The 24,516-nt window shown below is 39.9% G+C and overlaps 1 protein-coding gene across 4 annotated transcripts in view; it reads right to left on the reverse strand.

The window, feature by feature from the left end:
- Positions 1 to 278: 278 nt before the first annotated feature.
- SMC5 (structural maintenance of chromosomes 5) overlaps positions 279 to 24,516 on the reverse strand; it is a 61,185-nt gene continuing 36,947 nt past the window's right edge. For 2 of the 4 annotated variants that reach the window (XM_064439421.1, XM_064439424.1), the window contains 8 exons: positions 23,994 to 24,116; positions 17,547 to 17,672; positions 16,784 to 16,879; positions 16,273 to 16,377; positions 15,946 to 16,065; positions 11,327 to 11,506; positions 11,153 to 11,248; positions 8,327 to 9,781 (listed from right to left, as the gene is read on the reverse strand). In XM_064439421.1, the coding sequence (XP_064295491.1) occupies positions 9,641 to 9,781; positions 11,153 to 11,248; positions 11,327 to 11,506; positions 15,946 to 16,065; positions 16,273 to 16,377; positions 16,784 to 16,879; positions 17,547 to 17,672; positions 23,994 to 24,116 (987 nt within the window). In that variant the 3' untranslated portion in view covers positions 8,327 to 9,640. Of the gene's footprint in view, positions 902 to 8,326; positions 9,782 to 11,152; positions 11,249 to 11,326; positions 11,507 to 15,945; positions 16,066 to 16,272; positions 16,378 to 16,783; positions 16,880 to 17,546; positions 17,673 to 23,993; positions 24,117 to 24,516 lie in introns of those variants that run through there. The other 2 variants (XM_064439422.1, XM_064439423.1) reach the window with 2 other exon arrangements.

Raw genomic sequence — 24,516 nt, forward strand, 5'->3', positions numbered from 1 at the left:
GGAAATCGGGTTCTCTAATACCATATGTACTTGTATGATTTTGGAAATCCTTAATAGTGCTGAATTTAGGACAGCTCCTCTCCTCAGTTAAGACAGCCCATTACTATAGAGAAGTTATGGCTTTAAAGGTATAGCTATACGACTTACTTCTTTGAACAGTTTTTCATGACCTCTATTACAGGTATGGTTTCAGTTTGCAGATGGACTTGGCCCAGCATACACCAGACTGGACACATACTTCAAAATGCTGTTTTACAGACTAGTCATCTGTAACACTGTAAAATACCAACTTCCAACAGTTTAATCAGTTTTATTTTTGTACAGTATTCGTATCCTTTATAAGTTATTTTGCTGTCCTGTTTTGTAAACCACATGAAATTGTAAAAAAAAGAAAAAAAAAAAGAAATAAAAAGTTGGCGTAGATGTTTTTGTACATATGTGTATATATAGTCCAAATAAAGAAAAAAAAAAACCAAAACCCCAAACCCATGTTGTTTTGAATGACTGCATTCAAGCAGTGGTCGTGTAAAACAGTCTGAAAGATTATGGCAAAAAACAGTGCTGCACATGATGAAATCCATGAGTTGAGTGGTGTATGAACCAGCTTCAAAGGTCTTGGCATTGCTAGTCGTCATTTAGCTTGGGTCTTGTTTCACCACTTTTCCCAGGTGTTTTCCCAGGTATTCCTTCAGCCGCTGCTGCAGGGAGACACAGACACAGCTTGCAGTGGGGGAAAAGTGTCCCCTCACCAGCACGCTCCAGCTCCCAGGAGGTCTGTTGCCCATCGCTCAGCGGCTTTTGAGCTCAGAGTGGTGCAGTGACTCCATAATCTAATGATGCTTCAGCCTGTGCAGCCACATGGCTACCTTGAGATTTCCATGGGTTGGGAGGGGTTGCTGGTCTAAGAAATAAAAAAAACATCCGTTCAGCCTCTGAAGGAGGGGAAGACAAGGAACCCTGTGCCAAAAAGCTCACTAACATTTACGGTCACTGACATTGCGGTTGCTAAAAGCAACTACTTACACGAACTAACTTAACCTGGTACATGGGAACAGTGTGAGGGTGTGACTGCAAGATGAGACCCTGGACCTGAGGGAACATGTAACCCTCCAGCAATGCAGGCAGAGACGGAGGGGTGGAAGCATGCCATCTGTGTCTGGAACAAAACTTGTAAGCAGCCTACAGGTTTGACTCGATCCTGAGTCGGCATTTTCTGTCTGTGGGTTGGGTGGCCAAAGGACAGAAAAAACAAACTCAGCATAGAGTTTTCTTATTTTAGCTTGTCACTGATTTTAGGAATAAGGGACACAGGGCTGTGGCATTGGCCTCATTCCCCAGCAGTCTCATCATACAGGACTGCCCACAAATTTAACATTCTTCACCTTAAACCCTTTAATATTTGTCTTTGCCTCTCTAATTGGAGCAGCTACCACTATCATCTTAGTGTAGAGGAGGCCTTAGCCTTAGGAGGATGTTTCCCACCATTGAGATCTAATACACTCTACAGAATAGTCTTGCCAGGAGTGAAATAAATTTTGGCTGAAGCAGGTATGACAGGTGAAGACTGCATGCACCCCAGTGGATGCTGGCACACTTCAACAGTGACATGGGGAAATGTGACCCTGAACATAGACCAACCGATTCAGACAGCACAATTCCTACAAGGTGATTTTTCATTTTTTTCTCTCTGCTGAGGACAGAAGAAAGGAAGTGTGCCATAAAATGCCACAGACGTCCAGTTAAATGCCTTCAGCATGGTTCAGAAAGCCACTTGCAAGGCTTTCTGAACCTGCTTGCTAGGGTGACTTGAATGACACCTCCGTGGGAGCCTAAAACAATGTTGTTCAGCAACCACTTTCAGGACTAAGGAGTCAGTGAGGTCCATAACAACTGCTACTTTCTCAGTGGGTTTTGCTTTGGAAACAAAATCATTTCCAGGTTGAAGTCCTCACACATCCCAGCTGCATCTCACAAATTATATCCACAATAACTTAATGCAAAGTCACAATTGTCAGAACAATGTACTTACCCAAGTCCTCTTTAAGGGACTGCTTTAAAGCAGGGGAAAATTTCCCAATGGCAAAAATTTTGCAGCTGCCATGCTTTCAGTGCCATGCTCTCCTCAACTCAGAAACTCCCTGACCCCTAAAATACCTCTCCAAACACTTCCACAGGTATTACAGATATCTTCTCATTGCAAAAAGGGAAGGTCTTGACTGGCATCAGTTCTAACCCTTAACAGACACTTGTTCCTATATTATTACACACTGTATTTTTCCAGTTCATGTATCTCTAATATGGAGGTCATGTATGCTTTTTGGGGTGAGAGACAGCGGAATCCCTATTGCTTTTAGCTTGTATTTTTGAAGTTGCTACAACTCCAACTGTTTTTTTACTGGCTTGTGGCCCCCGTCTTGACAACAGATAAACATCCTATTGCTTTTCACATCAAAAGCTGTCAGTCTCTGTTTCAGTATTGTCTGTTGCCTCTTAGGCCATGTAATGCCAATCAAAGCATCGCCTGGATGCCTGCATAGCTGAACACAAGTTACAATGGAAACAGAGCGTTTAAACCACAGGGCTAGGAGAATCATCAAGTAGGTAAGGACAGATTACCATCCCCAGATCCAAGAAAGCCCTGTGGGAGTTCAGAACACAGGGAGAAAAAACCCAAAGAGCACAGACAGTATGACAGCCCTCCCAACATCGTCCTGGAAAGGTGCATAGAAAAGTCTTGGGCTTTCCAAATGGCCTTTTCTTCCTCTTCTGGCTAATGGGCAGAGGCCAGAAAGACAGCAGCAGAAGTTTCAGGAGGTGCAGGTGTAGGTTACATCAGAGCTCCCTGGAGAGACCACATATAGTGGTTTGGGCTTTTCTGCTGTTAACCACTGCTTTGGTGGCCTTGAATAGTGTTTCCAAACAGAAAAGGCCTCTGAGAGCCTATGAGAAGCCATGCGTAACTGCTCTGTCATAGAACACAAGACCAGGGAAAGTCACAATTGTGTTATTGGCCTATGCAATGCTGGTGGTAAATCACTGCCTCTTTTACTGTACCACAGGAAGACAATCCAGGCCCTACCTAGAATCTAAGCTATATTCACCTTTTTTTGTCCAAGAGGGTACATCTTTTCTCAGGGGTATAATTTTTTAACTGAAGCATTTCAAGGGGGACAGCCTTACTCCAAATTCCTTCAAATGGAAATAAAGGACATTCTCCCAATATCATTTACTCCAATTTTTCATGAGCATACTGATTTCTGAGACACTGGTACTTGAGGAACGGCATACAGGCTGGATGCTGTTACCATTTTAATTATACTGGCATCAAACCAGTACATTTTATACAGCAAAGTGTATTTTAAATACTGCAAAAGACCTGACCAAAAAAATCCTTCATGAACAACAGATTCAGAAGCAGACACAAAGTCCTCAGCCACTTGCACCCACAGGGAACTGTAACATCACTGGCTTTTCACTTGAACAGACCTTTAAGCATCATTGCAGCAGCAGAATGGGGCTGATACCGTTGGTGGTGTCTAAGAGCAAGTCCCCTTGCACTCCTTGTGCTTATGATCTGCTTTGGATTTACTCCGTAATTCTACAGGAAAACCAATAACAAAACCAAACAAATACCCCAACAAAAAACCTCCAAACAAACAAAAACCCCCGTTGTCCCTGAAAAAGCTATTACATGACTCAAAATGAGGCAAACCAGTGTTAGTGGATTGCAGTCAAGATCAAGCAGCATAATGTTCACAGTCTACAGCTTTAGTTACACTCTGGGGAAGGGGGAATTAGAGACTTTTCCCCTCTAACTTACATGATGCTGATTACCTTAAAGCATGTTTTCGCTTTGAGCCATCCACGTTGCAGGTTATCTGTGCCATATTCTGCTCTGCTCTTTTCAAGGCTCCTTGGTATCTTCTGTCACCATCTTCTTAGTTATCACCCATTTCCTCCTTGCTCCTAGCAAAACCAGCTTTGTCTACTACTGTGCATGATCCCTTATACCCAACAAACTGAATTTTGTCATTCCTTTCTAGCTTGCTTGCCATGTTCTGATCTCCGTGTTTCCCAAAGAGGATGTCTGTCTGTGAGCAGAAGTCTTATTCTTCTGCAAATATGCACTGGGCATATTTGCCAAGATTTCAGGTAGCTCCAGGTCCAGTAGTTGATACAAATAATCTGCAATACTAAATCTAGCTAATGACATGCATCATGGCATGTTTTGAGACTAACGTATGCTGTTGTGTGTTAACTGCGGGTAGCAGTGCAGCCTCATGCAGCCACTTGCTCACTGGGGGCAGGATGAAAATGAAAAAACTCAGGGGTTGAGATAAAGAGAGTTTAATAGGAAAAGTAAAAGTCGTGCATGCAAGCAAAGGAAAACAAGGAATTAATTCACTACTTCCCATGGGCAGGCAGGCGTTCAGACATCTCCAGGAAAGCAGGACTCCATTGTAACTGTTTCTTGGGAAGACATAAGTCCAAATGTCCCTCCTTCCTCCTTCTTCCCCCAGTTTTTGCTGCTGAGTGCAATGTCATATGACACGGGACACCCCTTTGGTCAGCTGGGGTCAGCTGTCCCAGCTGTGTCCCCTCCCAGCTTTTTGTAAACTTCCTGTGCTGGTGAGGCAGTGTGAGAAACAGGAAAGGCCTCAGTGCTGTGCAAGCACTGCTCAGCAATAGCTAAAACATCCCTGTGTTACCAACAGTGTTCTGGTCACAGCCCAAAACATGGCCCCATACAAGCTATTATGAAGAAAATGAACACCACCCTGGCTGTCAAAAAACCTTTGCCTTAGTGGAGGTAATATCAACAGAAGGAAGACTGGGCAACCTTGGAATTGAGAGCAACCAGGGAGTAGAAGATTGGAGAAAAGCTGGTGGAATCTGCAGAAAGCAGAGATGGGAATTGCTGGCAGGGGACTGTGCCACTGGGAGAGAGCCACAGGAGCGGACGTCAGCGGGTAGGCTGCCATAGTGCTGGTTATCACCTCTTCCACCTTCCACCTCTGCTGTTGCTACTTGCCTTTATTTTTCCACGTTTTCCCTGCTGGCTTTCAACACTGCTGGAGTGGTGCTTCAGAAGCTTTCAATGGCTAAACACATCTGGTTTGTGCACTCATCTCCCCTCTCCGTTTCACAGTTCAGCCTTGTCAGTGGCTAAAGTTAACACTGAAGCAATATGAAGTATAGTAACTACAAAATCATGCCCTGCACACAAAACACTGCTTTTCGTCCAGGCTGTCCTGATATGCAAGTGACAGCTGGATCAATGAGCCTCACAGGAGAAACCTGGCTCTTGGCAAGCCTAACCTGTGAGCTCAACAACAAACATTCCTACGATTTTCAGATGTGCAGGCTGGGACAGGGGAAGGATTTCTCTTGGAGCAGAGGTGGATTTAGTTCCCTTCCCCATCTCCTTCCTCTCCAAATTATGATGTACTAAATCCAGTTTTAGTCTTAATAAGCAAGGTACTGGGAAAAAAAAAGCTTCTGTAACAAAAAGTTCTAGGAAAATTTATTTTGGACATTGTGTTTCAGTGAGTCAGAACTGAAGACAGTAATTCCAGCTGAGTTACTTACAGTGAAGCTAGAGTGCCAAGGTTCCCCCCGCTTCCTGTGATGTAGCTTTCCTGCCAGACACCTCCCATCAGATATTGTGCCAATCAAATCAGAAGAAACTATAGTGCACCTTTCAAGAGGTGGGCCAAATCAAGACAACAGAGAGGACAGGGAAATGATGCATGCAACATCAAAACAACTTCCATAAAATTACAATATATTTTGATGTAGAGTTACCAGGCATTGCTGAGCCCTTCACCTCAGTGTGGTGCTCCTCTCCCAGCACAAGTGGTGCTGAAGGTTGTGGGGTGCAGGGACAAGAGAAGGAACTGTGTGCAACCATGCCTTAGGCAACCCCAGGTACAGCCACAGGACCCCTGCTCAGCTTAGCAAACACTGAGCCTCTTAAATTACAGATCTTCTCACATCTCCTTTCCTCCTCCCAGGCCAAACCCCACTACCCAAAGCCTAAGCATGGACAGCACAGACAGTATAAGACACATTAATGTTATGCAAGTGTTTGTAAAATAGAATGACAAATTTTACATCTGTTTGATCTAATACTTTGCTTTTAAGAAGACAGTACAGAATGGTGTGGGAATTGGGTGAGGAAGGTGAAAATTAAGGCCTGTTAGTAAGGGATGTTTAGAACATTAAGAGGGCTTGCTAATGGAACAAGCAGGTAACTGCAGGCTCACAGAAGAAACCCAAGCCAGTTTCCACAATCTGTAAGAAGCAGTGTTTGAAGATGGTCCCGAAGCTTCTAGAAAGGAAGCACCAGCCAGAGAGCTTAGTAACAAAAAAGGGGGCACCTTGGCCTGAACCATACACAAGGGCCTCCAGTAGCAAGAACTCTTAAGTAAATTTTGCTCAGGCCTGCAGCAGGTGCCTACCCTGGCCTCTGAAGAGCACTGACCATACTTTTCAGTAAGCATCCTGCAGCCCAGCCCAGCTCTGTGTGTCCCAAAGCCTGGAAAATAGATGTTCCCAGTCAGCAACAGTATTAACAGGCCTCATTTATTTTTCTTCCAATAAAAGCTTAAGCTTCATGTAAGCATGTTAAAAGCACCATAGTTGTGCAAGTGTCCCTCCTTGTTCTAGTCTGCTGCTTCATCTGACTAAGCAACCTATCCTAGTTAGTAACATATATGCACAAGTGCCATTTACAGTCATAAAATATAGCAAAAGGTGATTTTTAAGTGCTTTTCTGTATTTGGTTTCTCAAGATCTTATTTCTCGCAGTAAGTCACAATTTCCACGCTGCTTCTTTCTGTCTCAATACATGAGCAGACACAGATGTTTGTCAGAACTGCAGATGGGGGTGGAAGAGGATCTTTGCCATAGTCTTCAGCTGGCCTAAACAACAGGGAAAAGTACCTATTTTTGGAGAAAGCTCAATTTATGCTTCAGCTGTCAGGACTATTTGGGGTCTTTCCACTTCTACATTTTTGAGACGTCCTGTCTAGTCAGCAACAAAAGTTGGATACTGCATGTGTATTTAACCTAAACTCCCACTCAGACCCCGCTCCCCCCCTCCCCCCGCAAGTTACACTGAAATTAAATTCCACAGGTTTTTTAGCAAGAGCCCCTGAGAGCTGAATAGCAGTAGCAAAGCATGAGGAACAGCAGGAAAGCCGGCAGCATGGAAAGGCCCTATAGCAGGTAAGGAATGCCAAATAACACTGTAGCTACACTAAGCGGCTGGGTGTGGGTTTTCATGGTTGAACACACTGTACCATTCAAGAAACTTCCTTTTATGCCAGAAGGCCTGTGCGTGGACAGGATGCACCTGTTGCAGGAATTAGCAGGTTACTAATGGGAATATGCACATGGGAGGCACGCAGCCATGTTGTTTAGCCCATTGTCAAATAGCAATGGCTGCTTTTATATACAAAGCTGGTTTTACAGTTCTTTTTTAAAGGCTTTAGCTAGCAGAGCTCCTGCATAGTGAAGCTCTATTGGTCAGTAACAGTACGGTTTTGCAGCTTGTTACACTGTGTGGGATAAGTTAATATGAGCAACAGTGTCATATTCAGAATGTAGCCAGAAATATCAAAATCAGGACTTGCAGTCAATAGTTGCCAGACCTCCAGGGAACAAGCAAACACCTACAAGCCTGTCATCCTCTCTACTTCTGCAGTGTGGCAGGCACCCATCCAGAAGACACAATTTTTGAGAGAGGATGTGAAGTGCCATCCTCTTGAAATAAATCAGACTAAGTATAGATAGTCAGTGCTGTCCAGCCATAGAAGAATTGAGTCTGAACACATGTTCATGTAAGTAGTTTAACTTATTTAGACACTGAAAACAAATCGCATGTATGTTTTTTCATTCAATTAAAAAAAAAAAAAAAAAGAGTTAAACCTTAAAAGTTCAGGGTTGTGAGCAGCCAAGTATTTTGAAGATCAAAGAACACATTTAAAACCCAGATCTTGCGATATAGTGGATGGACAGGCCTGTAACCTCAATTAAGTCGAGGATACTCTGCTGGCCCACTCAATCCCTGGACTACAGCCGAGTTTCCACACTCTTTTAGTTCTTCTGTCAAATATTTGTGTATGGACACTAATCCTCATGGAACTTATTCCAGGAACCCACTTCAGTCAGACAGAGCTCCATTGATCAACAGTGGCCTGCAATGTAAGAATGTGTAGTTCTCTATTCCCTTAAAGGCTTGTCTATTCAAAACAAGAATTATAGTACTTAACTTTTAACACCAAAACCTTTCAGATCCTAGCTTAGAAATTAAATAACCCACTGCAAAATATAACGCTTTACTGTAAAAAGCCTGACATATCAGTTGCATTGGCAAATTTCATGGACAGGATACTGTTAAGAAAAACTCCCACTCAAAATCAGTTGGACACCAAAACTTACATAAAACTCTACTGCCGGCTGCTCCCCCCAGTGAAAATGAGGATACGACATTTTTCTGTTGGTGTCCTGGGACTCAATCATTTTTACATACTAATCGTAGTTTCCATTTATTTACAAATCATACTTTCCACAATTCAGTATTGTTTAATTTTTTTAATAGTTAACTAAATAACCAGGACTTTATTTTAGGTATTCAGCATTCTGTTGATAACATCTACTTTCAAATGCTTAACTGCTATGGCCAAAACCCCACCAATTAATTTTATGTCCATTTGTTGAAAAGCCATGTGTATACAATCACTCCAATGCAGCTGAAGCCTTGTAAAAAGCCTCCTGGCTTTAACTTACATGTGAAATCAGCAGGACTATTTTCTTCATCTATCACCAAAAACTTATCAAGTTTTACTTCAAAAAAACCCTCCAACAAAAAGTTATATATTGCTTAGATTTACTTCTGCCAGCTAATTAGATCACAATTTCAAAAACACCTGTCCCTTTGTCAGTCTCCTTGCTGAGAGAGACTTGCTAGAAAAATAAAGACCATCTCCTTCCAGGAAAAGAAAACAGAACATTAGCTAAAAAATTATAAATTACTATAATAAAGTATATTACTCTAACAATAGTATATTCTTTATATTAACTTCAGTTATGTTTTCATAAAAGAAAAACCAATGCCTGGCTACTTAAAAGCCATTCCCTTCCTACACATCATCTTCATTCATTCAATAAGTTTCCGTTTCAATAGGAAAAGTTTGGAGAACATCCTTAACTGTGTTAGGGGTACAGTATTTACCAAAAGCAAATTCAAAGTTTTGGGAAAAAACCCAAAACAAAACAAAACAAAACCCAGACAGAACTAGTCCAGTATAACCTAGAAAAATTAACTGTACTTCTGATGTACCTTACTGATAAAATAGCAAAATACAAGAAACTTCCTTTCTATTCAAAACTACTATTGTGAAAAAGTAGGTTATTTGGAGAAAGAGGCCACTATGAAAGATTAAAAAAAAAAAATCATGCACTTCAAACCTGTTATACTTTTACACAAGTTTTAAGAATCAAAGTTCCTGATTATCAATTCTTTGCAGGTTCTCATCTTTCACAATTTCTGAAGGCTTGAAAGCCAGATGTTCCAAAAAGTTCTACAAAAACATTATATATATATATTTTATATATATCTATATGTATACTCGTATCACTGTTCATCCATCCTTCCAAGTCGTCGTCGTCGCCTACAGAAAGACTTTAAGTTCCATCTGTTTGCGTCCAACATAAAAGGTCCATTGTAGACAAACAACACCGTCATCTTGTTACTGTAATTGAGATTCTGCAGGAGCTGGTGAAAAACACAAAACGTGAAGTCAAACTAGCTGCTGAACAGTGATGCAACACATTCCTTGACCCTCCTCTTACCATAATGTTAAATGGGCTTTTTTTTTTTAAAGACTCAGAAATTTCTTACTTCTGCTTTCTCATTTTTACTCTGATCTTTCTGGTTAAGCTCTGTACACTCAATTTTCCCTCTTCTCTATTCTTAGTCATCTGACAATGAGCACAACTTTTGAAAAAGATTCTGAACCCTAGACAGTAATTTTCTACAGTTTCTTGTATGTGCGAGGCATTGTAGTTAGTAGAGCTATCTCTGTGCTTTCAATATCTGACCCACTCTTTTATTTCTCAAAGAAGGACAGAGCACAGAAAAGCAGATCCAATAAAGATAGAAACTGCAATAAGACAAAAGTGGACAGATAACACACAGAACTAGACAGAAGTAACGTGGGCAGGAAATGATCAAACTGTGTGGAGGTTGCAAGATCAGAAGGAACAAACATCACCTTCCTCCTACTTTCAGTCAGGTAAATGCTGAAGGTGGCTTTTCTCAGGTCCTTCAACTGCTACTTACAGAAAAGAATAGCACATACCAGCCAGATTTTCTAAAATATAGTGAAGTACAAGATGCAAGAGAACTGATACCTTAATAAAAAAATCATACAGGCCATTACTGAACACTTGCCTCCTTGTTGTACAATCAATCTTTACTGGTTCAATCTGTCTTGGATCAAGCTGTACACAACATTAGCCTCTTTTAAAGGTGCAGGTGAACAGCCATCCTACTTACTAATCCTTTCAAGCCACAGCATCACATCACCTGGTAAGTCAATTACCACTTTTTTTCTTTTTTTTAACCTTAACAGAAGAACACAATTAAGCAGTGGCCTATCTTGACTGAAAAGACCTCTTCGAGCCATTCCCCATGGAGCATTGCACTGACTTTTTCCGAGTTTATAAATCTCAGATTATTACTTGAATAGTTTTCCTCCATTAATGTGGGGCTCCTCTAGTTCTCCTGCACAAGCCTGTTTCAATATCATTACCTGACTTGTTTGGAAGTAGGTCTCTGCTGCGATCCCAATTCTGTGTGAACTAGAGGCATTACATTTGACAGCCTTGTTACATGGTACCCCTATCTGCTGATGGTTAACCAACATTCCAGAATGAGTTTATGATGAGGTGAGGCTTGGTGTAAGTTGTCTGAATTCCTGCCACGGCTGTCCTTAAAATGGACAAAGTCTCTCACAGTTACCCTTTACTATTAAGTTCTTTGGTAAAACAGAGATAAGTTATACAGTATTTACAGGGATATTATGACACAAAAAACTCAACTCTCTTACATATTCAACTTTCAATTTCATTTTCTGCCACGCACCTTTGGTGTAATAAGGAAGTACTGAGATGTGCTTTCTTTACAAGCAGTTTTCACAACCATGTCAAAAACTCTTCTCTCATTCACTGGATCCATTCCCTAGAAGAAAAAAAAAGTCTGTCCTCTCCACTACATCATAAGCATCCGTATAGTAAGAGGTGCACCATTGATCCTCACCTGATTTATTTCATCTACAACTCTGAAAGGACATCTGTTGAGTTCCTGTAGAGACATCAGGTACAGCATAGTGGAAACACTTTTCTCACCTCCACTCTGATGATATGGAGTCAATTCATGAAGTGCCGTGCTACTGTGGAATTTGACTCTAATGCGAATCCCATACTTGTCATACTCCTCCTATAAAAGCCAGTACCTGTTAAACTCCGTTTTTCTGTACTACAGCTTATTTGTTAATGACATGCAAATTAAAGGAAATTTATGTCAAGTGTTCTACAGGGGTCTACAAACCACTTGGGTTCAACTTAATATCAATATATTATGTTTCATGTATTTTTCTTAACTCTGATCTATTCTCGTTAGAGAATTTTCAATATCACTCCCACCCCTGACAACGATTTTTAAACTTCTGAATCCCTGGCAGAAAGACTTCATACATATAAAGAACGCAGACAAGAAAAAAAATTCTTGGCTAGAAAAAGAAGAAAACAATGCCCCTATAAATTCAATTTATCAGAAAAAATGCATTAGGGTACATGCTGCTATCAGCTTCAACAGTGGGGTGATGGGGTGTGTGTGCATGTAGATTAAGGTCCCATCTGAACTTCTTCAAGTGCAAGCAGTCTCATTAAATCCTTCCCTTTTCCTCCACTAGAAGACTGAAATACAAAGCCCTTAAAATCCACCATGACAGCAATTTCCCTTTCATAGTCAGGAAAACCACACACACTTGTCAGCAGTCTGAGTCAATGAGGCACAGGTGTGGGGATAACAGATGTGGTTCAAAAGAAGGTCCATGCAAAGAAATACATTCATTATTCAAGGAAAAATGAAATCTTTGGAGTACTTGCTAATAATTCTGAAGGTCAAGTAAGCTTAATGCAGGAATGGGAACAGAATCCTCAGTGCTGAAAGTCCATACTGACTGCTTACCATTTGGTCTACATAAGACACAATCTTTACAGGCACCTATCAACTTAATGAGAGCTACAGGGAAGATTCAAAGCTTTCAGGAATATGAGTTCCAAGACGTCTATCCGTATTCACTGTGGAAGCATAAATCCTGCACTTGGAGGTTGCTGACTCACATTCTTCTGATAATACAACTCTAATACTTAGAATAGATGAAAAGAGTGGAGGTGATTCCTGATGGTCACTCACAAGATAATTCTACATTTAGAAAGGACAGCTGTGTCAAAGAGACAATGAGGACCCCATCCCATACAAGCTGGCACACACCAATTTGATTCAGATTGCCACAGTCAAAAAAAGGTGTATGAATCTGGGTGACCTGGCAGAACAGAGTGCCATTGTAGGGCTGGCTTTTATGAGCACAAGGTCTAAAAGCCACCATGAAGTAAATAAGCCATACCATCTTAAAGACTTAAAACTGCCTTAAGTAACTTCAAGTCTGTAGGAACAATTTTCAGCTGCTTTGCTACCTTCAGGTCTTGCTTTTGGACGACTAACGTACATACTGGATAGTATCAAACATTGCAAAGGATCTATCAAATCCTCTCAGATCAGCTGATCTGTTAAATCAGAAAAAGCCGTCTTTTGATGTTCCTGGTGTTTTACTACACCTCAGGCAGACAAACATTCTCAGGACTGCAATGTGTAAGGTCTTATACTGGTATTTACTTTCATGTACTACAAACCTGTGGTGTTTCTGGTGTACCAGTATTACAGAAACAGGAACTGTGAATACCTGAGGGTGAGGCAAATGCCTACACACTTCAGGAGAGAACAAAGGTGACCTGACATAGTTATAAACTCATGTTTGCTAAGTGCCAATTTTTTCCAATTTTGAAGACAGGTCACCTTTCTCACCCTCAGTGTTTTCCCCGTCAGCAACAGGTTGGCACTTCGAAAGACAAAATGAAGACCTGCCTTGGTAAGGAGTGTTATAGGATCATGACAAACACACTGGAACAAAGCAATGTGTAATGCAACTACAACTATTTGCAAGCTGATTTTGGTCACCATTTCATTCTCTCCTACTACGGAAGAAATGTCTTCTTTGGCATTAATGCATCTTATCAGAAGAATAATTAGCTTCTTGGATTTGCAGACTGTAGTTTGATAGATATGACTGATAATAAGGAGGCTAAGAATGAAAATTATGGGGCATGATTTCAAAACAAACAAACAATGCTGCACTGATCTTTCTGGAGGTGCTATTTTGCTAAGGGCAGCTAATAAGACATTCTCCTAATCAGTGAAGATGACAGCACCGTAGCTTAGATGAACTTTCTCGATTTTGATAGGATTTGGTACTTGATTCTCAGGATGAATCTCAGCAGATCCACACTCTGGCTTGCTTATGACCAGGAACACTTAGCATAGTGGAGTGAAAAAACATCCTTAAATTCACTATTCGGTCTTGTTTTTTCTCTAACAGATACTTGCAAAGCTTTTGCTGTACTCTTTGGAAAGGGACCAGGCTGTAGGACATCAAGAACACATGGGAGGAGAAATTAAACACAGGACCTAAGGCCTCTAGGCCTGTTGTACTTTCAGATTTACTGGCACAGACTGAAACTAGACTTGGGAAAGTTTATACGGTACAGGCTGGCAAAACCTCCAGTAAAAAAGATCCACCCTTCAGCACAGCTGCAGTGGCATCAGAAGTCAGGCCTCTGTTGCCAGACTACTGGGAATGCGAGTTCATATAACTGACATTTTCCAGGACCTGTCAAGAATGATGCTCAAAACTCCCCATCAGGAATCGAGAAAGGCGAGCGTTATCACCACTCGCACTCTGAATTCTGGTTACCAAGTGCTACCAAGGAAAGTCAGAACGTTCACTGGGGTTCACTAGGAAGAACCTAGTGAAGTGTTTCGCACCTAGAGACTATAACCAAGGACATCATCAGATCTCAAGGTTCCTGCAGGGCAGGCTAAGAGAGGCTTGAACTTCAGTGTCACAGGAATTTTCTAACAAAGATAATTCTGCCTCTAGGTGTCTCTCTTTTGGTATTTACAGGTCAGGGCAAAAGATTCCTCTGCAAAGAAGGAGGGTAACAAATCCAAGCTCTAGAACAGATTATCCATCTTTCTCTATTATAAGCATTGGTCCCCTTGATGAAAAAGTTTTAGTCATTGGTACAATACCACTAGGTAGCCTCTTAAACTATTTGTGATGTCTTTGCAAGACAGAAGCAAGACCTTACAAAGAAGAGATTCAAAAACAGTCAAAACTCCCTTTGCTTTTAAATTGCTTTACTGTTTTTCTGTTTGTTTTCTCCCAACTTACTTTTAGATAAAAATGAGTATTTGTGTAATATAGATCTGACTCTACAGGTAGCTCTCAAAAAATTTAAGAAGTCCATGTTTTAATGTCCTACTGTTTCATAACACTAGTGTCTATGTAAACATTTTAATGCAGTTCACGTGAAGAGCCTTGTCAGTCACTATTCTGTCCCCAGTAATAAATACCACTTCAAATATTCTAAGAAAAGCTGCTCAAGTAATATACAACAGCAAAAAAATGTTTAAGTGTCAGCTTTCACTATTGTGGAGTCTATGCATTACATATTACAGTCTTAAAATCATCATTACAGAGATAATTTCGAAACAAAATACCCAACTTCTCTTCAGCTGACTGAACTGAATATTTCTCCCCAAGATACTACCGATGCTTTAAACTCTTCATCAGAGGTAAAACCTGCCTACAGATGTTTCTAAGTACGTAACAGGCTGGGCCAAATAGAATCATAGTATCATTAAGGTTGGAAAAGACCTCTAGGATCAAGTCCAACCCTCAACCCAACACCACCATGACTCCTAAACCATACCCTATAGTGCCATGTCTATAAGTTCTTTGAACACCTCCAGGGATAGTGACTCCACCACATCTCTGGGCAGCCTGTTCCAATGCTTGACAACTCTTTCAGTAAAGAAATTTTTCCTAATATCCAATCTAAACCTCCCCTGATGCAACTTGAGGATGTTTCCTCTCATCTGACCACTTGTTACCTGGGAGAAGAGACCAACACCCACCTCACTACAACCTCCTTTCAGGTAGTTGTAGAGAGCGATAAGGTCTCCCCTCAGCCTCCTCTTCTCCAGGCTGAACAACCCCAGTTCCCTCAACCTCTCCTTATACGACTTGCTCTGTAGACCCTTCACCAGCTTCGTTGCCCTCTTCGGACATGCTCCAGCAACTCCAAGTCTACTTCCAAAGTGGAAAAAATGCCAGCAGACTTGAGTAGAAACTACATGCAGAACCAAACCAATACACTAATTATAGCAGATTGGCCACTAAATTATAATAGAATAGCACAAATTAGCTGAAAATGTAGAATTAAATCACTAACCTAAAAAAATTTGAATTACAAATAAAGTAAATACAATACTTCTAGTTGCAAGAATCTTCCAAAAGTTAGTGAGTTGAAGTCCTAAGTACCTGGACAAAAACCTCCTTTTCCTTTAATCAGACTGGTAAGTCAGTTCTAGCACAGAAAAATAAGTGTGTTCATCAGTAAAAGTTCGTTACTTGCTTTAATATAACATCTTTTCTACAATCCAAATGATGTGTTATTTTTTCTCTAGCAATACACAAGCAAAAGATGATGCATGAAAATATGTTATTCTTCCATATGAAAAATAAACCCTACCTCATTTTCCACATGAAGATCCACTTCACCAACACACTGCATAGAACTAAAGAAGTTACTGAACCTCTCATTAATTTTCTCAATCAGCTTTTTCAAGGGGTTTAGCCACTTTTCTTTGACCTAGAAGTAGACATATCCATGTAAAACCATTTTAAATAACTGAATTTTCCTTTTGAGATAGCATTTAAATTTAAAAAATCCCCTAATTACAGAAGCTAACATCTCCATTTACACTCAAAGACAACTTGGAATGTTACACTTCACTTCTGTACATACGTTCTATTCTAATAAAGACATACTGATACAGAAGTAAATTTCAACTATTACCTGTGAAATCTTTTGCTTATAGTTATCCAATTCTTTCTTCTTTTCCTCTAGATATTCTGTCAACTGCTGTATTTCTTGTGTCTGCTTATCATATTCTTCAACAACCTGCCAGAATAAAAAAAAAAAACAGTCAACAAAATGTTTGCCAATTCAAGCCTTGACTGTAAAAATATCACACTGCACTGATTCTCTTCAAACACAATTATATAGGCTATTGCACTGCAGACTGAACAAGATGTATTTCTAGCTTTAAAGCAAAGAAACTCAAAAGCATTGCTTATTTCAGGTTACTGCAACTTTTTTTTTTTTTTTTTTTTTTTTTTAAGAGGCACAGAACACACTGTTCTTTTGGAAGAACCTACTTAAAATTCTAATAGATGAAGAACCTGGCATTTACAGCACATTGTTCCTGCTGTCTAGCTTATTATACCAAGAGATATAGCACAGAGTGGGAAGCAAGTTCAATATGGGTGGAAGGGGAGGAAGGGTGGAGGGACAACAGTGAACATACCGAAGCAGTCAGGCCTGTGAAACAGGAGGCCCTGGTTTTCTCTTCATTCAGAAAAGCATCAATTTCCTCCAGTGTGGTCGGAAGAGCCTGAAAAGCCTACAAGAGAAACGATGCATGTGTTATACAGCAATGCTAATGAAGGATTCAAATTTCCTAAAAAGAAAGCAAAGCCACAAAATACTCTTTTACTCAGGATATTAAAAATTTAACACAGCAAGATTCCCTTTGCAAACTATTCTGGGCAGAGAAAGAAGGCCGGAGGTGCTACTACGTAACAAAGAGACACAATTAATTGCTCCTCAGTTGCCTACCATGTGTAGGTACAGGTGCTCACAGACTTGGCATAAGCTGGGGCTATGTTAGTTAGTCATGCAAATACCTCCAGAGGCTGGGAAGACCTCCAGGTAAGTAGGCAGGCCCAGATTTCTGTTCTTTTGCGTTGCTTCCTTAGAGCAAGAAACTAGAAAAATATGGCCTCTAATTATTTCTGTGAGCACAAGATTATGGATCTTAATTGAAATTGCAGATCAATTTTTCTCTCCTCTGTGCACAGAACAAAATGATAGCCAGACAATATCCCAGCACAATTTAAAGGTGCTTTAAAAGGGTAAGTGATGATATACAAATTAACACTAACAGAAGTACATGTGATCCTTTACTGGTAGCCTTCTAATATAAAATATATAACACACTTTGCTGGAGAAGTTATAATGGTGTACATCACACAGATTTAAGAGACATGGAGATTTGCTTTTGTACATACAGTTTGAAATTCTTTTGGAAGATGTTGATTCGGACTCAGTTTGCAGACCTGTTGAGCTCTTTTCAGCAATTCCTTGCAGTTCTCTGCAAGAACTTGCTTCCTGTCTTCCAGGTCATGAACTTGTTGCTGTTAGAAAAGATATTAAACATATTAAAATACACATTTTTTTTTTTTACACTTTATTATCAACTTCCAGAGGTGACACTAGCACACTAGCAACAAACAACATCCGAATCAGAGAATGTAGGTGAAATCAGACTGCTTAAAGATTGAAAATCTTTGTTTCAACACACAGAACTCATTCTGCCTCTCTGCTCAAAGTCAACAGATGCCAAGGTAAACTGATCAAAAGCATGTTCTTGTAATACAGCTAAATTTATCTTCTCTCAACTAGACAAGTGGACAAGCAGATTCAATGTATGTCTCAAAATAGACTATTTTACAGGCAATTCCCTATAAGCCAAAACACAGCTCCTGTGAGTTTTATTTTTTATTCGCTCTTATTTAACTATATTTATCTGCTTGGGAGAACATGGTGGACATGATGTACACTGGTATTTTAGCTGAAATTTTACAGGGTAAACACCATAATTACACAATCAGAAGTACTTCCTTTGCTGTTTCATATTCTACCTCTGTAACACAGGCAGCAAACAGAAACACAACTGATTTTTAAACTAGTGCTGAAAAATAAGTGAAAAACAGGTATAGCTTTTGGCTTTGACTATTTGACCAGTGGTATCAAGGCTGAACTCTTCGGAACTTACTACAGGTAAGTGGCCAATCCAGCCCAATTACTTTTATAATGCACTGTAACCACAACACAATATAAAAAATATGATACCTCATGAAACACTAAACTAAAGATCACCTCCAATAAGCAAAAACGTCACTCAGGCAAAAAACTTGGAGAGCCTGAAGTATCTCTTCCCCTCTGCTCCCAGAAATCTCACTCCTCACTTATCTTAATACATGCAGTCCCTACTGCAGGACTGCTGCTTCCAAATGCTGAGATGGGAGTAACTGCTTGCTGCTGTCTCCCAGCTCAGGTGAGCACCTAACTGCAGATAGCTGGGAGGTGCCAACCACTCAGAAGTGAAAAGGAGTACCAAGATACTGTTATACATTTACTTAGTGATTACACATATAATCCATCTTTTTAACAGACAGTTACACCATGGGAATACACTGTTTTCACTTTTTTTCAGAGGCACAAATTCTAATTCAAAATTCATCTGTGCAGTATCCTTCTTCAGAACTTTCTTCTGACAGCTGGGAAAGTTTAGTTATGTTCCTACACTTGGGAGCGCTTTCTCTTCCAAATTTTTAATTGTTGTGTACTTCAGTTAAATATGGGAGCCCTCCAGTGGCAAAAAGATTTCAGAAAGTGTTCATTTAGAGATTATATACAGTTAGATAAATGTTTATTCCACATTTTTAAACCACAGGACACAGACTCTGACAGTAACTCACATTACCTTCCAGCAATTTAATCTTTTATTTACTAAATACAACAGAAGCAGTAGTAACAGATACAATCATGAGTGACAGTCAATGGAAATTTCACACTCACGCAGGAATTAGGGCTGCTGTTCTCTACAGCACATGTCAACTCAACCCCCCTGTTTTTCCTTCCAAGCACTAGGAAACAGATTTTGCATTAGAGGTAAGCATTTCAGAATCCTCACAAACACATCATAAAGATTTTTCTTCTACACAGTGTTGGTGTTTTCAGAAAGGTAAAAACCAACCAACCAACCAACCACAACCAAAAGACAAAACAAACAAAAACACCACCACCACCACAGAAAAGGGGCCCTTTTTCAGTTCTGCCCCCTCCTCCCCCCCTTCATAAAGTCTACTGTACAGAAGGAGGGAAGTGTCACATGGGGGTAAGAAGGACTGGCATTAGAGCTATACAGATAAAACAGCAGTAAGTGGAGGATGGCCCTCCTTTTGGTTACAGCCAAGATCTTACATCATTCTGAATTAGCACAAATAAAACTGTACACCGCAACACTATGTTCTACTACATAGCTGCATATGCCCTGTAATACATTCAATGAACAATTTTTAGGAACATTTTAGAACGTTTTAATTTAGAACTGGACTGTTATTTTGGATCCCATAAATTTAAAAGCCAACTGGCTTCATCTGAAATGTGTTTGACCTCATGATAATGAAGGCAAAGGATCCAGTGAAAGGCAACACACCCGTACTTTTTTTATACAAGAAATACCAATTTTACACTTATGTGTTTGACCATTTCCAGAGCCAAAGTCAATTCTCAATCATCTGAAGTGGGAAATCTCAACTCTGAGTTGCACATAAAGCTCCCACTTGAAACCCGGCAGGGCTGCATGAAACAAGATTTCTAGGCACTAAAAATCTGAACCAGATTCAGCATTAAATATGCCTGACCCAAGTCAGGACCAGTAAAATTCTTCAGGGTGTGAAAAGGAAAATCATGTTTGGGCAGAGGAAAACCTCTACATTCAACAGAAAGACTGGGGAGCAATAGACATTCGATGTGGTTATGAAGCATGTACTAGAATAAATGCACTGATAGTTCAACAACATGGCAAGTCTCAATTTTCATTCAGCTTTGCCAGTTGATTGTTATGACCACCTGCCAAATTAAAGAGAAATATAAATAAATAAAAAATATACAAGTTTTGATTCCTTCTCCCTCCTATACATTCAAAAGTGCATGGCAATGTTAAGGTTCCTGTTTATTTTCTGAAGGTGCCTCAATGAAACCATCCAGATAAAAAGTAACCCTAAGTAGAAAGAATTACTGTTTTGAACAGAGATGCTACCATGACAAAAATCATAGCCTAGCCAGAGCTTTATGTTTGTCCCAGCCAGCAGCACAAGACCCAACTTGAGAAAAACTTTATCTAGGTACTTCAGGAAAGTTCTCTACCAGTGCAGGGCTGCGACTACAGCTTCCTGAAAGGCATCTACCAAGCAGCAGAAACCAATTATATTCTGTACACACAAGCCATTTGTACCTGTTGTGCTCATCAGTACTGCAACTAGTTTTGTGCAAAGTAAGAAGCTGGTTAAAGAAAATATAGTTACCAGTAGCCAATGTTTTCTCATGAATTTGTGTTTGAATGCATGCTGGGTCACAGCTTTGAATTATTTGAAGTTTGGAAATTTATACACAGAAAAAAAGAATCTGCATTTTCTTAAAACTTGTCTTAAGGAGCAAATGCTGTGATGTACTTTGAGTATTAATACCAATTATTTAAACAAATTTACACCAAATGAACCTGAAAATTAACAAGCTATCAAAGCAAGACAATTAGCAAGACTCTTTCAACCAACCACCATAAACATGCAGGCAACTGTGCCAATTATCCTATGAGCAGATGGGGCTAACAATCCTCTCTAACATTCAGTATGGGTCACACACAAGATTGGCTTCTTAGGCTAATTAAATAAATTAAATACAAGGAGCTGTTAAAATAACACTATGGTTCCCACTTGAACTGCAATGACAAAATACAAACTTGAGAAATCTGTTGCTGCTAACTTGACTTGTTTAAAAACATAGACTTTTTTGGCCTTTCCACTTAAGCGGTTAAAAAAATAAACCTACCATAAAGCAACAAACATGCTGCTCTCTCCACAGTATCCCAGTGCCAAGACCTCACAAAAGGAACATATGCAAACTTCTCTTAGATGTACTAAGTGGGGTTTGTGTTTGCTTCAAATCTTAATCAGATATTTACTCAGGTATCATAAAGACTCAAGACTGCTTGGGAGAGAAACACCATGATTGAGCGCTATTAACAAAGCTTTGCGGCTTCTTTGGCTGATACCCACTACTGCAATTTCAATTAATGCATCATGATCAGCACATGACCTACAAAAATGTCGATGACCAAGTAGAGAATTAATGGGCCCATCATTGTAATGTTTAGGCTCCAATTTAGTTCACTACACAACTTTTGTTTGCAAGACATCCCTGAAGTGTTGCAATGGCATCCTCATGGGCAGCTTTGGAGCAAGACTACCCTGACACAGTACTGCTGTAGAAAAAAAAATTAATTGCAGCCAAAGCCACTAAGAAGTTGGAGGGAAGGGCCAATTTATACATACTATTTAAAATAACATTTGAGATTAAGCTAAGAAATATTCTGTTTTCCCCATGAAAGTGCATCTCTTATGGCAGAAAATAAGAAATAAACCACAGAGTCTACAACATACATCATTCACAGGGCAATACAGGAAAAAGAACTTCTAAAAAAAGGGACTAAAGACTTAATTCAAAGACTCAACTCTAAGTAAAGGGGGAAATGTGGCTTTGGACTTGCATGTATGTGAAAACCTAAGATGCACTTCAATACTCAGAAGAGTCTTCCGGCAGGGCAGTTAAACTTCTTGAAATTCTAATCACTGGGATTACAGCTTTTAGGTTTTTTCTCTGTTTTAAAGTTTCTAGAACCAACCATCCAAAATACAAGCTCTGATATGATTTCCTCTACTTATATGGTTGAATGTAACCCAGTAACGATGACTAGTGGGACCTCAGCTTGATATCCCTAAGAAAACAGAGTTTTTGGAACTGTTCACTAAAGACATAACAATGTACTACGCGAACCTGGCAAAACAGAAGTTGAGGGCCAGAGACAGAAACAGAGATAGAGAAGCACTTGTTTTACAACTGTATTTTTGAGGAGAGCTGAGAGACTGATCAAAGCAAACATCAGGACTCAGAAGCCACTGATAATGGGGTGATAAAGTGTAGTCAAGGAGAACAAGTCATTGGGATGTACAAAGTGCCCAGCAGGGGAAGTATCCTCCTTATAATACTAAAAGTCAGGCCCATAGGCCAGGAACTGCGCTGCCTCTAATAAGTCCCTTAACCTATGAGCATGTGTGGTAAATTAAAAGTGAGCTGTACTTTTACATCCAAGCAAAAAACAAATTAACCTATTATTAGCTGAGGTGTGTGAATATTAGCTGTGATTGACATATTTAACTGCATACATGCCTTGTAGTTTCTTGGTGCAGGGTGCTAGCTTTGTGGGTTACCACCTAGCACCAATATTTACACAAAAATGAATTAAATAAAATACCTCTGCTCTGTGTGTAGTTTGGCATTTTGAACACCAGGCAAACGAGCCCGCTTTTTGGGCTAACAAGCTGACTCAAACACCTCTTCACTAAGGAAGAAGGCAGCTTTTGTTTATCCAAGAATTATCAGAACATTTACCTTAGAAGTCCTGTCTGCTGATCTGACCAGACATCTACCTATGCACCAGCCCAAGCTACTCTGTAAACGATGAAGATGGGGACAGACAGAACTAAAAACATTAAATAAATTTCCCAGTGACAATAAGCACTACTCACATGAGGTTCATGGCTTTGTAATACATTCTTACTCCTTTATGAGGTTCAGCAATGAAGCTATTGGCACTGAATTTTGATAAAGTCTGAATAACAACTGCATCATGTGAGAGAACTGATGTAACAGTGATGTATTGAGTAACATGCTGGACTTGTCTGTCTTCAAGTTACTTTTTGCTCCTCTTAGGAAGTTCTCCTCTTCCCAGTTTTCCTGCAAGTGATAATATCTATAACCTCAAGTTGTCTTCTAAATACATGCCAAGGTCATTCTTTCTGGAAGGGCATATCCACTCAAAATGACTGTCACTCAACTTTATAGGTGCTTTCCAATTCAACAGCAATTTTTTTTTTGTGGATGGAATTGAATTAGCAGTATGTTAGAGTTAACCTGACTCTTACGAGGTAAAGAAAAAACTTACCATTCTGTACTTCAACAAGTTTTTTTTCTCCCAGTACATTGAAAGATTGTACTACTACACAAATACAAAAATTACCCCTATGACTCAATCCATGAGAGATCACAGCATCCTCTGACCTCAGAAAAGAGCACTTGTCTGTGGAACTAATTCCTCAGAGACTATATTTTTACATGAACAGAGCATAGCTTCCTAAGGACCATTTATCCTCCCTTCTGTCCTCCAAAAAGGCATTTCATTACAGTATGAGAAAAAGATGTGACAGAAAGGTAAAACAGCTCTGCTTTACTCTGATACAGTACTTTCTGGTTCCTCTTGAGCATGCATCTCCCATGTGGGTTGGGGCTACTTATCCAAGACAGTCTTGGAAGAAAAAGAATACTTCCAAATAACAGCTAGCCTTTTTACTCACACTATGCATTATAATAAAAAGATCCAAGACAGGATGACTCTTCATCACATTTCCACAGAAGCTTAGCTGTCTTAATTGCGGAAGGCAAAGCTCCTCTTCAGTTTTAAATGAAGAGGCTGAAGTCATTGAGGCTAAATGTTTAGCAGTACTAATACCCAATTCTGAAAAAAGACACCGAAGCATCCTTTTCTACACCATAAAGGCTTCCACAGAAGATGTTTTCATAGTAGATATCCCAGTATTCATAACAATGGTTACCTCTGCAGCTCTTAGCTGTTCACCTGCTGCTTTATACTCTGATTCTAGTCTGTTCTTCTCAGCAGCCACTGTAGCACTCTGAAGGACCAAATCTGCTTTGAGAATGTTCAGTGATATGTATTTCTACATAGAAAAACAGAATACATAAATTTTTTTTTCCACAAGAGACTCAAAACTGATACGATCACTATCAGGCTTTAGAAACTATCCATTTTTCAGTCATAGCATTAAATCTCATACTGTGTTCAGCTCCAACACTGCTGTCAAATTCAATGGAAAAGGAAGATGACTTCTTAGTGCCCCAAGCTCTTCAACATATATGGTCCCCAAGTACTTTTAATTTGCAGGCATATACATATCACTTGCAACCAAAATGTTTTATAGCAAAAAGCATGTTCTCTTTCCCTATGCCATATACTTACACGTGAAATGTGAGAAAAGACAAAGCCATCTCAATTCTTTTCAGAGACAGAATCCAACACGTGGATTTTGGTGGACTACTTAAGTCACACGCAGAGATGGA

This window comes from Phalacrocorax carbo, chromosome Z, assembly GCF_963921805.1.
Source record: "Phalacrocorax carbo chromosome Z, bPhaCar2.1, whole genome shotgun sequence".
NCBI classification, from domain to species: domain Eukaryota; kingdom Metazoa; phylum Chordata; class Aves; order Suliformes; family Phalacrocoracidae; genus Phalacrocorax; species Phalacrocorax carbo.